Source organism: Salvelinus alpinus, chromosome 20 (assembly GCF_045679555.1).
Source record: "Salvelinus alpinus chromosome 20, SLU_Salpinus.1, whole genome shotgun sequence".
NCBI lineage: Eukaryota > Metazoa > Chordata > Actinopteri > Salmoniformes > Salmonidae > Salvelinus > Salvelinus alpinus.
The window spans coordinates 30624585-30641677 of NC_092105.1; the positions used below are offsets into that span (position 1 = coordinate 30624585).

The 17093-nt window shown below is 42.8% G+C and overlaps 1 protein-coding gene across 1 annotated transcript; it reads left to right on the forward strand.

The window, feature by feature from the left end:
- The first annotated feature begins 1637 nt into the window (after window positions 1-1637).
- On the forward strand, window positions 1638-16878 carry LOC139546648 (eIF5-mimic protein 2-A-like). The gene is made up of 12 exons (XM_071355267.1): window positions 1638-1780; window positions 2584-2657; window positions 2746-2922; window positions 8318-8412; window positions 9651-9716; window positions 10098-10233; window positions 10644-10753; window positions 11166-11336; window positions 11639-11785; window positions 12018-12156; window positions 15839-15961; window positions 16185-16878. The coding sequence occupies exons 2-12, from the start codon at window positions 2594-2596 to the stop codon at window positions 16214-16216; spliced, it is 1260 nt and encodes a 419-aa protein (XP_071211368.1). The 5' UTR covers window positions 1638-1780; window positions 2584-2593; the 3' UTR covers window positions 16217-16878.
- The last annotated feature ends 215 nt before the right edge of the window (window positions 16879-17093 follow it).

The following is a 17093-nucleotide window of genomic DNA, read 5'->3' on the forward strand; positions in this document are numbered from 1 at the left end:
GTTTTATTTTTTAAGAGAAACCAGGCTGGCAGTGCTTTGCAATCGAGGGTGGTGCATTTGCCATACCAAGCATTGGTGCATCCAGTCAAGATGCTCTCAATGGTGCAGCTGTATAACTTTTTGAGGATCCGAGGATTCGAGGACCATTTTTTCAGCCTCCTGAGCGGGAAGAGGCGGGTGTGTGTGGACCATGTTAAGTCCTTCATGATGTGAACACCAAGTAACTTGAAGCTCTCGACCCACTCCACTACAGCCCTGTCTCCTGTCTATGTGGATGGGGGCGTGCTCTCCCCTCTTTCTCCGGTAGTCCATGATCAGCTCCTTGGTCTTACTGATGTTGAGGGAGAGGTTGTTGTCATAGCACCACACTGTCAACTCTTTGGCCTCCCTGTAGGCTGTTGGTGTTGGAGTGAACAGGGAGTACAGGAGGGGCCTAAGCACACACCCTTGAGGGGCCCTACGTGTCGAGGGTCAGCATGGCGAAGGTGTTGTTGCCTACTCTCAACACCTGGGTCCGTACCGTCATGAAGTCCAGGATCCAGTTACAGAGGGAGGTGTTCAGACCCAGGGTCCCTAGCTTGATGATGAGCTTGGAGGGGACTATGGTGTTGAACGCTGAGCTGTAGTCTATGAACAGCATTCACACATAGTTATTTCCCCTCTTGTCCAGGTGGGAGAGGGCAGTGTGAAGTGCAACTGAGATTGTGTAATCTGTGGATCTGTTGGGGCGGTATGCGAATTGGAGTGGGCCAAGGGTGTCTGGGATGATGGTGTTGATGTGTAGCATGACCAGCCTTTCAAATCACTTCATAATTACAGATGTGAGTGCTATAGGGTGATAGTAATTTAGCCAGGTTACCTTGGAGTTCTTGGGAACAGGGACAATGGTGGTCAGTTTTAAACATGTTAGGATTACAGGCTGGAACAAGGAGAGATTGAAAATGTCTGTGAAGACACTTGCCAGCTGGTCTGCGCATGCTTTGATAACGTGTGTTGGTCTGGCCCAGCGGCCTTGCGAGTGATAACCTGTTTAAAAGTTTTACTCACATTGGCACAGACACAGTCATCTGGAACAACAGGGGCTTTCATGCCAGAGTCAGTGTTGTATTCCTCGAAGTGAGCATAAAATGCATTTAGCTCGTTTGGGTGTTCTTCATCACTGGGCATCTTACGGCTGGGTTTCCCTTTGCAATCCGTTATTGTCTGCGAGCCCTGCCACATACGACATGCACCCTCTTCTTATTCTCAACAATTAGGTTAAGGTCAGGGTTAGCTAAAATGCACACACAAAAAAATCTACTTTTGAAGTCAATTTGACAAAAGCTGTATCACATCTAGACACTAGGCAGGTAGCCTAGTGGTTAGAGTGTTGAGCCAGTAACCGAAAGGTTGCTTGATTGAATCCCTGAGCTGACAATGTAAAAATATGTTGTTCTACCCGTGAACGAGGCAGTTAACCCACTGTTCCCTGGTAGGCCGTCATTGTAAATAAGAATTTGTGCTTAACTGACTTGCCTAGTTAAATAAAGGTTACATTTAAAAATATATATATAATAATGGCTGTCAAGTAGGATTTAGTTCCTTCCTGTCGCTAGCCCACACTCCAGCACAGTAGGTGGCGTTAATGCACCTTTAATGAATGGATGCCAACCGCCCTTAAATTCCAAAAAAGAAGAAGAAGATTGCGCAGCCGCTTCACAGCCAGAGAATTCAGTTCAGTTCTGTCGCAGTAACGTTCGTTGTTTTTATTCGACTGTTTTTGAGAGTAAATTTGATTTCGGTAAGTAGTTTATAACAGTAATGTTAATTAACTGGCATGCTTTAGATAGTACCTAGCTAAATCAATCAGGTTTATTAGACGCCTGCGCACGTTTGCTAACGTGTTAGCAGCCATGCTCGCTAACGTTAGCCTGCTTACTCTGGCTAGCCACGTCGTTAGCTTCTCTGGCTAGCTAATTGTCAAGCATGCATGGCATGTAACGTTAGGTCTTTATAGTAGTAGTAACTAGTTAACCTTACAATATGTTACAGATGGTCTGTATTTGTTGATTTTTCAGGCCGATTATCAGTTAACTTTGTCAGTTACTTGCTAGCTAGCGAACTGGCCATAAATGGATTGTATTTCCGAGACCTGGGGACATAGCCAGCCGGCAGGCCTTACGCTTGATAACTAGCTAGCTAAGTAACGCGTTAACTACTTTTTCAACAGTTATCATTGCTGTCATTGCATGATCAGCCTATGATATCTATATATCTATTTGACTATCTAGCTAGGTAGTTACTTGTAACAAGCCATAATGTAGCCAACGTTAGCTAGCTAACTAGCTGATTATGTAAATTTAGCTAGCTAAAGTTAGTTGACTGCGGGGCCATATGGCTCTAAACTGGTTAACAGCAGTTGCCAACATTGTGTGCTATGGATCACATTGCCATGGGGGTTCTGACTTGTCAATTATTACACTTATTTCCCAAACCAACACCTGTCAATCCTACTTGTACATATATTGTGGTGTTAGTTGATTTACAGACAACTAGCTTATCTTTCAGCTATAATAATAATGTCCTCTTCTCATTCTCATTCAGGGTGTCTTTTATGAGTAATCAAAAGATTCAGAAGCCAACGCTTACAGGCCAGCGTTTTAAAACTAGGAAGAGAGGTGGGTGTAAACTGAATGTATTACTATCATGACTGGCAAAATTCTGTTATGATTTGTTTCCCTAATGAATGCATCGATCTTTCAACAGATGAAAAGAAGGTGTTTGACCCTACTCAGTTTCAGGAAACCATTGTACAAGGTCTGAACCAAACTGGCAGTGATCTCGACGCTGTTGCGAAATTTCTTGATGCCTCTGGTGCCAAGCTTGACTACCGCCGCTATGCTGAGACACTCTTTGACATCCTGGTGGCTGGCGGAATGCTGGGTAAGGATAGAATTGAATGCTGGGGAAGGATAGAATGGAAGAGAATGTTAGTGTAAGGTGCTGGCAAAATAAGGATAAAATGGAATGCTAGGTAAAGAGAAAATTGAATAGAATGGGGGGAAAATGTGTGTTTGTGTGAAAGTCTATAATAAGGGAGTGAACGTTATTTATATTGAGGGATACTTGGAGATAATCGGACCTCTGAAATGAAAGTGGATGGCCCTCCCCCTGAGGAAAATATTAGTGATGCACCGATATTACATTTTTGCCCGATTCCGATATTTTCCTTGCCAAAAAAACGATATTGATATTTAACATTTTTGCGGCCTTTTATGCCTTCTAGTTCAGTTAAATAGTTAATACACACACATGTGGATGCAGCGGTCTAAGGCACTGCATCTCCGTGCAAGAGGCGTCACTACAGTTACTGGTTCGAATCCAGGCTGTATCACATCCGGCCGTGATTGGGAGTCCCATAGGGCGGCGCACAATTGGCACAGCGTCGTCCGGCTTTGGCCTGGGGTATGCCGCCATTGTAAATAAGAATTTGTTCTTAACTGACTTGCCTAATTATATATAGTTAGCTGTATGTTTTTGGGGAAGAACATTATTTGCATCCATGAGCTAGCTAGCTTTTTTTTAATGACCAGCACTGTAGGTGCGCGAGACAACTTTACCAGCATCATAGCATACGTATCGATGAATAGTTGTGACATCTGAAATACAAGCGATAGTGTAATCGATGTGTAATAACTATGTAAAAAATGTATGAACGCGTTAAATTATTATGTGAAGTGCAGTCATATTCAGGTCCTGATTGGTCAACAAGCTTATTTGACATGCATCTTTTTTGACATGCAAGACCCAAACGGCGTTCCATAGAAATCCTGGTTGAGAATGAAACAACTGAACAAATGAAGAGCGAAAGAAATAGGTTTTGATTATGTTTTACTGGTAATGGGGACATACGTAAATGCCAACAAAATAACATTTTGGTTAGTGTGGTGTGTGTAACCTTTATATAATTAGGTGTCATCATCTAAAATAAAATATCCCTAATTAGACAGTTGCTATTTGATTAATGGTGGTCGGACCCATCTATGTGAAGCTAGCCACAATAAGGATTAGCCACAATAGTGTACTTTGCGGTTAGCCTTTCAAATAAAAGTATGGCATAATTATACTATTTGTATTCATTTGCATCACTGTCAATGACTTACTTTTATTTTGATAGCAACCCGCAAATTCCACTATTGTGTCTAAGCCTTATTGTGGCTAGCTTCACAACACAGAACTCGGTCTGGTCGCGCCTCACTAAGCTGGCTGCTTATGTTAGCTTTGGGCAACAGGGTTAATTAGCTGGCTAGATATTTATTTTCATGAACTGAAGATCAATTTCAATAGGCAAACATGTGGCTACCTAGCTAATACTTACACACATAGATTCCTAAATCTTTTCTTAGAATAGTGAAAATGACTGCAGTTTCTACTGGTCATTGTTTTCAGGCAGGTTCTATTGGTGCTAGCTAGGTACCAAGCTAAAGCTAGCTACCCCAGAAGTTGCGGTCGAACAAATCATGCATTATTACCAACGCTTGTTTGCAGACTTTTTTTGTATAGCTTTGACAGTGCTACTGTATCATTTTTGACACGCAAAGACCCAAACGGCGTTCCATAGTATCAAGCTAATAGCAGTCACGCTATTACTGTGTAACTCCGGTAGGACCACATCTGAAAAATAGCGCCCTTGGTAGTGTTTATCGGTGCTCGGCCAGTCGGCGAAAGCCAACATCACACACGACAGAGAACGGTTGATTGTCAAGGGCAATGAATTCCATTATCTTGGCTTTAATGGATTTCGCCTTTGAGTTGTCTCGCTGAAATTTTCTTACTCTTTCAAATGACTGCTCAGTTTGTTGACTGCTCGATCCACACAGTAGACTTTGTGGGCGTCGTCATGTCGGTGAACATATTGCGTTATATAGGTATGCACGGTAGCTTTGACATCGTTTTTTAACATTGAAACTAGACATCGGGCCGATACCGATGTCATTTTTAGCTAATATCAGACGATTTCCAATATGTTCACCGATATATCGTGCATCCCTAGAAAATATATTACCTGACCCTCTCCGAGCGTTGGGGGAAAAAATAAAACGTGTAACCCTCCCCCTCCAAAATGATGATTAAAATAAAATAGCAGGGAATTTTAAATCCCATAGTAGGCTATCAATTTTGCAGTCGTGATTTCTATCAAATCAAATTGTTGTTGAGAACTACAGCTGTATCCATACCATATTCATGTTATCCGCTAAAGGGCGGCATTTACCAGTTTAAGCGTTAAGGGCGTCCACACAACGATAACGATAAATTATCGTTGTGTGGACCAACTAGAGGAAGATTTATCGTTCTACAGTAGGCTTCACCTGTCAATCAAGTGATCAAAGCATCCTACTGCACGCTGTAGGCCTTTTAATATGGTGGGAAAACCAACCATTCGGTGCTTCAGCTTGTGTTCGTTGTCATAGTGACGACTGCAAATGATACCAGCGAATTTTTTTTAAAATAGAAACTTGTATTTAAATTAAATGTAGAAATTCAACAACATATGCTGTTTACCCTGCGTGTCTATTACATGTCATTGCTTGCCTCGTTGCTCAATGGATGTCAATTCGTTGGGCTCTTTTTCGCTGCTCATCACTGTCTCCAGAGTATAAGAAAGACAAGCATTTCACTACACCCGCAATAACATCTGATAAACACATGTATGTGACCAATACAATTTTATTTGATCTGTCCTGTGCAACAATGTTATCATCACTGGCCACTCTCTGCAACTTTCCCGGACAGCTAAATTGGCGTAGGTCTATTTTACATTCAGCAATTAGCAAGAGCAGGCATGCTTCTCTCCACAAAACGTCTATTAGGCCTAGTTTAAAAAGATTGCTCCACTCCACACTGCCCTTCCTGGACAAGAGGATGTGAGAATGCTGTTCATTGACTACAACTCAGCGTTCAACACCATATTGCCCACGAAGCTCATCACTAAGCTAAGGACCCTGGGATTAAAACACCTCCCTCTGCAACTGGATCCTGGACTTAATGACGGGCTATCCCAAGGTGGTGAGGGAAGGTAGCAATACATCTGCCATGCTGATCCTCAACACTGGAGCTCCCCAGGGGTGCGTGCTCAGTCCCCTCCTGTACTCCCTGTTAACCCACTACTGCATGGCCAGGCACGACTCCAACACCATCATTAAGTTTGCAGACGACACAACAGTGGTAGGCCTGATCACCGACAACGACGAGACAGCCTATAGGGAGGTAAGAGACCTGGCCAGGTGGTGCCAGAATAACAACCTATCCCTCAACGTAACCAAGACTAAAGAGATGATTGTGGACTACAAGAATAGGAGGACCGAGCACACCCCAATTCTCATCGACAGGGGCTGTAGTGGAGCAGGTTGAGAGCTTCAAGTTCCTTGGTGTCCACATCAACAACAAACTAGAATGGTCCAAACACACCAAGACAGTCGTGAAGAGGGAAATTTGGTAGAACTGATTTAAGTTTCCCTGCATTAAAGTCTCCGGCCACTAGGAGCGCCGTCTCTAGGTGAGCGGTTTGCTTATAAAGCTGACTGAGTGCGGTCTTAGTGCCAGCATCTGTCTGTGGTGGTAAATAAACAGCCACAAAAAGTATAGCTGAAAACTCTAGGCAGGTAGTGTGGCCTGCAATTTATCACAATATACTCTACTTCAGGCGAGCAAAATCTCGAGATTTCGTGCACCAGCTCTGGTGCTAGGACAACAACCTCTACCTCAACGTGAGCAAGACAAAGGAGATGATCGTGGACTACAGGAAAAGGAGGGTCGACCACTCCCCCATTCACATCAACGGGGCTGTAGTGGAGCGGGTCGAGAGTTTCAAGTTCCTTTGTGTCCACATCACCAACAAACTATCATGGTCCAAACACACCAAGAATCGTGAAGAGGGCACAACAACGCCTTTTCCCCCTCAGGAGACTGAAAAGATTTGTCATGGGTCCCCAGATCCTCAGTTATACAGCTGCACCATCGAGAGCATCCTGACTGGTTGCATTTCCGCCTGGTATGGCAACTGCTCGGTTATCACAGTACATCACTGGGTCAAAGCTTCCTGCCATCCAGAACCTATATACTAGGCGGTGTCAGAGGAAGGCCCAATTTTTTTTTTTATACTCAAGTCACCAAAGTCAGGCTGTTCTCTCTGCTAACGCATGGCAAGCGCTACCGGAACGCCAAGTCTAGGTCCAAAAGGCTCCTTAACAGCTTCTAACCCCCCAAGGCGTAAGACTGCTGAACAAATGGCCACCCGGACTATTTACATTGACCCCACCCCCCATGTTTTTACGCTGCTACTAACTGTTTATTATCTATGCATAGTCGCTTTACCCCTACCTACATGTACAAATTACCTCAACCAACCTGTAACCCTGCACATTGACTCGGTACTGGTACTCCCTGTATTTAGCCTCGTTATTGTCCTTTTATTTCATTTTTTATTTTATTTAGTAAATGTTTAGGAAACAACTTCAAATCATAACATCAGCGATCTTCAGGCCAGAAAGCCAGAGCTCTAGAAAAGAGGCCTGATTTTAGTTTCCGGTTTTGAATTCCGAGTTTATAAACTGTTCAAAAAGATGTAACCTTTATTTAACTTGGCAAGTCAGTTAAGAACAAATGATTATTTACAATGATAGCCTACACCGGCCAAACCTGGACGACACTGGGCCAATTGTGCACAGCCTTATGGGACTCCCAATCACAGCTGGTTGTGATACAGCCTGGATTCGAACCAGGGTGTCTGTAGTGACACCTCTTGCACTGAGATGCAGTGCCTTAGACTGCTGCACCACGGGGGCCCCAAAGATTTTCCTAGTCGGAGCTCGTTTTTCTTGAACACACTGAAGTCATTAGTCGGAGATTTCCGAGTTCCCCGTTTTGGTTGCAGCATTTCTACCACTGTTCTTGTTGCGCATTACATGCGCTATTTACCAGATACTCTACACACCCGCGTTCTAGATATGCCAAGCACAGAGAGACTGATCGAACAGCCAATGGAAAGGTAAAACCGAAATGCCCATCCAGCTGGGCTCAGCGAGGAGAATGAGCGAGAACAGCGTTGTACACCAAAGTTGCATGTGTCAAATTCAATACCAGTATTCCCAAATGCTGACCAATACTGACATTTAATCGATTACAAATTACCCTCCCCTGGACTAAAAAAGTGTGTGTGTTTTTATATAAATAAATAACCCTCCCCCTGACTGAAATTGAAAAAGCATTTTCCTCAGGGTAACAATTGCGTTAATTTCAACTGGTCCCTAACCTTCACTTTTGTTTTCTTCTTTTTCAGCCCCAGGGGGTACCTTATCAGATGACTTGACCCGTACAGAGTTCTGTCTCTTTACAGCCCAAGAAGACCTGGAGACCATGCAAGCTTATGCTCAGGTACACTTGTGCAAATGGAGTTTATTGGTTTAGCAATAGAGCTGAATATGATGATGCTTTCTGTTTTTTTTTCTTTACCACAATAGTAGCTGTGGTTCAAAACCCTTTTCTACTGAAGGAAAAGGTTGATTATGATACAAGTGATTTCAGTTTTTGGATTAACATTGGCCTGTTATTTAGAGATCTGGGACAGGTCTCCCGATAGCAATGTAACTTTGGCTTACAAGTGTTTTAACGATGCATCTTTCCTACAACTTCTGAAGGTGTAACATTTGTTTTCCAAAACACAACTCTGAGAGAACTTTTTGCGTAGTGCGTTGTTGAGGCATGTGTCGATACTGATAGGATCGAAAGGCAGTGCTGCTCTCGGTTCAGCTTTCTCCATTCAAATCGTACCTCAACATTGTAATTATTCCACAAGACTAACACTGGATCAGGTCCTAAAGAGAGATTATCACCTATGGCTGCAAATATTGAGGCGGCTTATCCTAGTGCTTACCCTATAATAATGCACTAAATAAAGATTTTGCTCATCATTGCACACATGGTAGGCTAAACATGAAATATATTGAGGTGAAAATGAGACGGGAGCCAAATAGCAAAATAAAACTAAATTGAATTAACAGGATTATTGTTTTCAATATCATTGAAATACAGTATATAGGCCTATGTAACCTATGCTGTAGGTGGGCTATTTATCTTTTAATGCAGTCATCTCGGTTTTCATTTGAAGCATCTTTTTATCCTTCGCTTGTTTGTAACAATTGCAAAGATATTCGTTGTGAAGTTATCGGTGGTCACAGACGGATAAACCATGTGTGAAGTGACGCGGGAGGGCTAAAAACATCTAACGTAACACAGCTGTTCTACGGGTGGTGTAGTTAAGTGTGACAATGGTTTTGGGAAACAGCTCAGTTTAAATAAAACATTTTTTAAAATGTAACTAGGTAAGTCAGTTAAGAACAAATTCTTATTTACAATGGCGGCCTACACCGGCCAAACCCGGACAACGCTGGGCCAATTGTGCGCCGCTCTATGGGACTCCCAATGACTTCCGGTTGTGATACAGCCTGTAATTGAACCAGGGTGTCTGTAGTGACGCCTCAAGCACTGAGATGCAGTGCCTTAGACCGCTGCGCCACTCGGGAAAACCTCCTACGAAGGTTCCAACAATTAACTTCGCCATAAGATGCTTTTGGGAAACAGGCCCTGACTCTGTTTTCCCTGTCGTTACTTAGGTTTTCAACAAGCTTATCAGGCGCTACAAGTACCTGGAGAAAGGGTTCGAAGAGGAGATCAAGAAGGTAAATATGTTGTCTTGTTGTGCAACATTGTTCAATATGACGCATGCTTTTTTATCTGTTGGATCTTTCTGTTGTCACCATAGAGTTATTCAACTCATTGCTGCTTCCCAAATGATGCCCATAGGGCTTTGGTCAAAAATAGTGCACTATAAAGGGAATAGGGTGCCATTTGGGATACAGACGTGATAGACGTCGGGAAGGATTACATTATTGAGCCTGGCATTAGACATTTTGTTCTAGAATATGCATTTCTCTCAACTCTAGGCCTTATGTTCCATAGTGTTATACCAGCATTCTATTGTATTCCATTCCATCCTTGTGCTAGCATTCTATTGTATTCTAAGTTTCAGTATTTGCATTTCCCTCTTATCGCCTGTGCAGTTGCTGCTGTTCCTAAAGGGGTTCACTGAGTCTGAGCGCAACAAGCTGGCCATGTTGACTGGCATCCTGCTAGCCAACGGCAACATCTCAGCCTCTATCCTCAATAGCCTCTACAACGAGAACCTCGTCAAAGAAGGTGTGCAGCAGTGCCAGCTCAATAGGGCAGGTTTCCTGGACAAAGAATAAACATAGTCCAGGACTAAAAATCACTTTCAATAGAGATTTTCTATTGAGTATTATTTTAAATCTAGGACTAGGCATAATCTGTGTCTGGAGAAACCAGACTATATACTTACAAGCTCATGTCCAGGTACTTGTAGGGACTTAAGTTAAATGAAAGTTGCAAACATTCACTGTAAGATGTGAATTTACTTAGGGCGTATTTATGGTTTTGTCTCATACAACAATCCGTGTGTGTGAAATTGCTTAATTTCTGTTTTTACTGGGCAGACTTGTAAAACTTCTGGAATCGTGTCTTGTGGAATCTGGCTTTTCACCTGGTAGGCTTAAAATAAATGGTTTCCCCTGTCTTTATTTTTTACACAGGTGTCTCTGCAGCCTTTGCTGTGAAACTTTTCAAATCCTGGATCCATGAGAAGGACATCAACTCTGTGGCCGGAAGTCTCCGGAAGGTTGGCATGGATAACAGGCTTCTGGTGAGTGAGACCACCAATCATGTGGGTGATGTCCAATCCGAAGCCATGCTAGCTTTCCTTGGCTCAGTGTAAAACAGTCATTGGGTCGCAGGGAAGTTAAGAAAAGGGTGTTCTCGGAATACAAAGGTTCTGTCTTTCCTTGATTCCTCGCATCCTCGCAATCCTATCTCCTCACCTTCTCAATTGTATCGGAGTTGGTTGATGGTCCCTACCCTCTGACCTCCCCTCTTTCCTAGGGGTTTTCATAATGAGGCGGTAAGTGGATGCAAGGAACTTAGGAAAGGTGAATTGAGAGAGCCAAGGAGAAGCCTTCTTAGTTGGACAGGGCTTAAGCATAAAGATGCAATATAGTTGCATGCGTTCTACTTAATTCTGTGTCGTTAAGCCTGTTTCTTCACCTTGTGTCTTGCAGGAGCTGTTTCCTGCCAACAAGCGGAGCTGTGAGCACTTCTCTAAGTACTTCACAGATGCTGGACTCAAGGAGCTGTCAGACTTTGCCAGGAACCAGCAGGCCATCGGGTCCCGTAAGGAGCTTCAGAAGGAGCTCCAGGAACAGATGGAGCGCGGGGATGCTTTCAAAGACGTGAGTCCAAAGCCTGGCTGTATGCAGATTGCTGGAGAAGCACTCCATTCCCTACCCTTAACCCTTCAAGGGTGCACTTGCTCTCATTGTCCCTAATTGATTTAGACTCATTGGATTGGTTTTAGCATGGGAAGTGAATTTGTGCACACGTGGATTAGAGAATCAGATCGCAGCCTCTGTGTTGAAGGATAGTTCTCGATTATGAATCCTCATTTTGTTAGCATGGGATGGACATGAAATGCCCAATAACCAGAATCACTTCTTACTTACAAACTTACTTTCATACCCTTCTTTCCCTCCAGATCATTGTCTCAGCCAGGGAGGAGATGAAGAAGAACAACATCTCAGAGCAGACCATGATCGGCATCGTGTGGACCAGCGTTATGAGCTATGTGGAGTGGAACAAGAAAGAGGAGCTGGTTACAGAACAAGCCATCAAACACTTGAAGGTGAGCCACTTGGCTGATTGGCTTGCACTGATTTCAGAGCCATCACTTCCCCATCTTACCAAATATGAGTTGTGTGGAGAGAAACTTGAGTTCACCTTCTCTGCAGGATTCTCACAATCAGCCATGGAATCAGACAGCATAGGCACACGGTGCTCCAAAATGTGACTGAAACGAGGGTAATTTTGTGGCTTGTTTTTTGTGACTCATGGAAACACCCCCTGTCTCTCCACAGCAATACAGCCCACTGCTGAAGGCGTTCACATCCCAGGGAGCCTCTGAGATCCTGCTGTTGGTGAAGATGCAGGAGTACTGCTATGACAACATCCATTTCATGAACTCCTTCCAGAAGATTGTGGTCCTGCTCTACAAAGGTAAAAGTGATGCTTGGCACTCAGTGTTAAGGAGTTTGATTGGGGGTAAGGCCCTGCGACAGACTAGGTTCCTGTCCAGGGAGTGTACTTGTCTATCAAGCTGCCTTACACTACAGAAACCGGACATAGGCTCCTGCACCTATGGGTTGTTCTGGCTCAGACAAGGCTTGCTTACTTACAAAGGGAAGGAGAACAGTGTTGTCTGCATCCACCGTCCTTGTTTTCCCAATTCCTCTCAAAGCTCATTGGATGGGAATGTCCGAGGGAGGGACCTTGGATCTTTCTGTCCAGTGAGCTTTGATTCCATCTTCTGACCTCGCATTGACCGTAGCCGCCAAAACCTTCCCGCTGTGCTAATCAAAGCGAGATCTGCGTTGACTACCATGAAAAATGGGCGTTCCTATTCCGCTTTGCCAAGTGGAGCAGAATCAATGGCCAAAGAGGTGGAAATACTGCTCTATTTTCTTCACTTACTGTTCTGCTTTGTTCAGCCAACCTGAGCCCACCTGAAAATGTTCGAGGGTCAGTGGTCTGTTTTAGAATGATTTTATATTCTTCCAAATATGAGAGATGACATTATATGCACCAGGGCTGACCCCATTTAAGTCGATTGTTTAGTCGAAAGGCTGTTGGTTGACCGATAATTGTTAAGTCAATCAGTAGCAAAAAATAATAATGTTTCATGGTGTACAAGACATCTGTTTGATTTGCGCCTGTTTGAGTGGACTGATCCATTGAGGCCGTGGGGATGGCTCAGTCCATCACTCTAAGACATGTGCTACTTAAATTGTATATGGTTAAGGACAATGGTGCAACACTAATACAATTCATATTATCTTATAACAAATGCTCTTTCTCCCGCGTTTAATAGCAGTCGCTGTCTGCGGTTCTGAAACATAAGTGCACTGTTGAATTGGCGAGTTTTTCTAGACCATGTTGCTATGTGTATAATAGCAAAGTTAACAAGCATATTGGTGTTGAGGACAATGTGGCAGAGTCAGCAGCGGAGTTAGGAGACGATAAAATAGCCCTTGCCTTAATTGACTAAGGAAAGTGAGGAGAGAGGAAACACCAACTGAACTCGGCTATAGATTATAGACTTAACTGTTAAATGTGCCTGGCTTTATAACATCCATATAAACTATATATACAGAAGTATGTGGACACCCCTTCAAATTAGTGGATTCAGCTATTTCAGCCACACTCGTTGCTGAGAGGTGTATAGACTTGAGCACACAGTCATGCGATCGCCATAGACAAACATTGGCAGTAGAATGGCCTTACTGAAGAGCTCAGTGACTTTCAACGTTGCACCGTCATAGGATGCCACCTTTCCAACAAATTATTTAGTCAAATTTCTGCCCTGCTAGAGCTGCCCGTCAACTGTAAGTGCTGTTATTGTGAAGTGGAAACGTCTAGGAGCAACAACGGCTGTCGCAAAGTGGTAGGCCACACAAGCTCACAGAACGTGACCACTGAAGCGTGTAATGCATAAACAATTGTCTGTCCTCGGTTGCAATACCCACTACCGAGTTCCAAACTGCCTCTGGAAGCATCGGCTGGAGCATCGGCAACGCATTATCTGTAGTGATGAATCACGCGTCACCAGTTGGCAGTCCGACGGACGAATCTGGGTTTGGTGGATGCGAGTAGCACACTACCTGCCTGAATACATAGTGCCCACTGTAATGTTTGGTAGAGGAGGAATAATGGTCTGGGGCTGTTTTTCATGGTTCGGCCTACGCTACAGCATAGAAGGACATTAGAGATTTCTGTGCTTCCAACTTTGTGGCAACAGTTTGGGGAAGGCACTTTCTTCTTTCAGCATGACAATGCCCCTGTGCACAATGCGTGGTCCATACAGAAAGTTTGTTGAGATCGGTGTAGAAGAGCATGACTGGCCTGCACAGAGCCCTTACCTCAACTCCATCAAACACCTTTGGGATGATTTGGACGCCAACTGCGAGCCAGGCCTAGACCAACTGCGAGCCAGACCTCCGTAATGCTCTTGTGGCTAAATGTAAGCAAGTCCCTGCAGCAATATCTAGTGGGAAGCCTTCCCAGAAGAGTTTTACAGCAGCAGAGGGGTGACCAACTCCATATTAATGCCCATAATTTTGTAATGAGATGTTCAGAGAGCAGGTGTCCACATACTTTTGGTCATGTAGTGTGTGTGTATATATCTACAGAAATAAGACAGATCCTGCTTCTGTTGACTGTTTGAGTGTTTGTTTAATAGCCGCACGCAACCACATGTCGGATAAACAATTTCACAAATTCGGCTGTTTTATCATCTTTGCTTTGTTGTTATGAAGGCTTTATCATTTTTTTGTGTGTGTTAGAACAGCCTTCCTGATATTACTTACAATTTATTTAGTATTTACGCTGTTCCAAATTGTCAAATTATTTTTAATAACCCTCCTTTTTCTTGATCGCATTATTATGATTATTATCATTTAGTAGACTTAGTATAGCAGCCTTGTATAACCACCATCGAGATTTAGGCCTTAGAGCGCATCCTGTTTAGTCTTAATACTGTATCTTACTTAGGCCTATATTTCGATACTTTCTATAGACTACTGTATCAGTCATTCGTTTGTCATCACAAAGCATACGACTCATTCATGCTTTGAAATGCAATCAAGCATTTTAGTTTTAAAATAAAGCCACCCTTGAATAATTAGCGTACACAATAAATAAACCATTCCATTTCGGCACTTGCGTTCACGAATGCATGCAAGTGTTTTTAATCTTTACTGTAATGAAGGCTTTACAAACAATGTTACAACCAACTCTCTGGTACGCTTATTTATTTAGTGTTTACAGAGTTCTATTGTAATCTAACCATACCTGTTTGGCACTCATAATATGCACGCATTGCTTGCTTCTTACATACTTTTTCTTGATCTCCACTATTTTCCACAACTAGGCAAATTTATTCCACATGTCTGACTTCACCTTTACCTCCTGAGCAACCAGTAAACATTCCCCCGTTTCTAGTTTGTCATTTCCTCAGCATCCATTTTGATGTCACTTGTTACTGTCTTCTGAGTTCATGACTAATTTGTTGTGATTTTATGATATGCTATACATCAGGCCCTATTGGTCACGTACATGTGACGCATACTTGTCACTTAAAGAGAGCAAGGATTGAGGGAATAGGGAATGTTTTTCCTAAACAAATGGGGGATTTTGTTAACCGATCATATGTCAGATTGCTGTAATTATGTTGAAGCTTCAGCAACACGGACAGTGCGATAAACATTGTTGATGTTCTGTGGTGGTCACTGCAGCAGGGAGGAGAGCGAACCAACGGATGCTAGCCACAGTCACTCGCTGTCATTTAATTTTTTACACTGCGCAGCAAGTCTGAGCCCGGCCCAGCACAATCAGCAGTCGGACTTAATTATTTCATGAGACCGTGTGCTTATGGTATCAGACATGCTCGGTGCATATAGTTGATTTGAATAAAACACAGGGTGTCTATGGAAAAATACAACTTCTAACATTTCGACCAATCAAAGCAAATTTTTGCGTTAGTGTTTTGAAGCAAGGTTGCCTAGCAGATTCACATCAGCACTTTTTAGTTGGGCATAATTGTCTTTGTCAAGTGGCCATAATGGCATCTTTATCCTGGGATGACTGCTGGTTTGTAATGATCATGTTGATTTATTTTTCCCAGCGGATGTTTTGAGTGAGGAGGCCATTCTGAAGTGGTACACCGAGGCCCACGTTGCCAAAGGAAGAAGTGTTTTCCTGGAACAGATGAAAAAGTTTGTGGAGTGGCTCAAGAACGCGGAGGAAGGTGAGCGTGGCTTACGTTTTACATTAGAGTTGAGTAATTTAGCAGACGCCTATCCAGAGCGACTGAAAATCAGTTCAACTATAGTAGGTACAATAACCACCTCGCCTTCAAAATAGGCGATAGTCCCATTGTCTGATGTGACTGAGCATGTAGTTTTGTCTGTATTCACCATAGCACATTTGTCTGTGCATGCAGTTGACTTAAATCTTATTTGTTTTTTCAGAATCTGAGTCCGAGGAGGAAGAGGCTGACTAAAAGACCTCAAGCCAAATCCAAGGCTCGTTTTCTTTTTTAGAATAACGTAATAACGTCTTTTTTTCTATTCTACCTCCTCAACAACCATAATGTCTAGATGTAATTTAAGGGCTTTTACATCATGTTCATTTTTTTTACTTCTGGATAGTAAGAATCATGAATAGATTTTCCCTTGACACACTTAATAATTCCTCATTTGAAGGGAAAGACATGTTGCCACATTTTAAAACCGCCCCCCTAAACTCACCCAGCCCCTTCTGTTGCTATGTATCTGTGTTTTATGAAAGAATGTTCCCTTTAAAATTGACTTCATTCCGCTGGCATGATTCATAGCGTTCTTTTACTGCAGTTGGACTCTTATTTGCCAGTGGTTGATACATAAATTCTCACTATTTAACTCCTTTTTGTATTTTTATTTAGTCAGTGTGACATGTCCAGATAATCAGATTTTAAATTGAATGGCCGGGATAGAAATCTCTTGTCCACACTATATGAAGTTCTAGCTACCAGTCTACTGAAAAGGTGCTGGTGGTGTAAACTGTAATCGCTCTCTGACATCTTCTGTAACACTGTGCCAGATTCTAGATTTAATTTTGGTTATTGTTGTAATTTCTTTACCCTGATATCAATTTGACTTTTTAAAATAAAGTTCAGTACTAGTTTTCAGTGTTTGTGTAATTACTCTCTGAGCTTGTCATTCTGAATAGTGTTTTCTCATTTGGCTTCTTAAATGATCCTCTGCAGCAGTTATGGAAAGTTGGGGAATAGAATTCTTGTCGATGGAACTGCAAAATATGAGGGATAAAAATATATATATGGCTTGTTACATATAGACATAGTGTACACATGTCGAGTTAACCTAACCTTCACATAATCC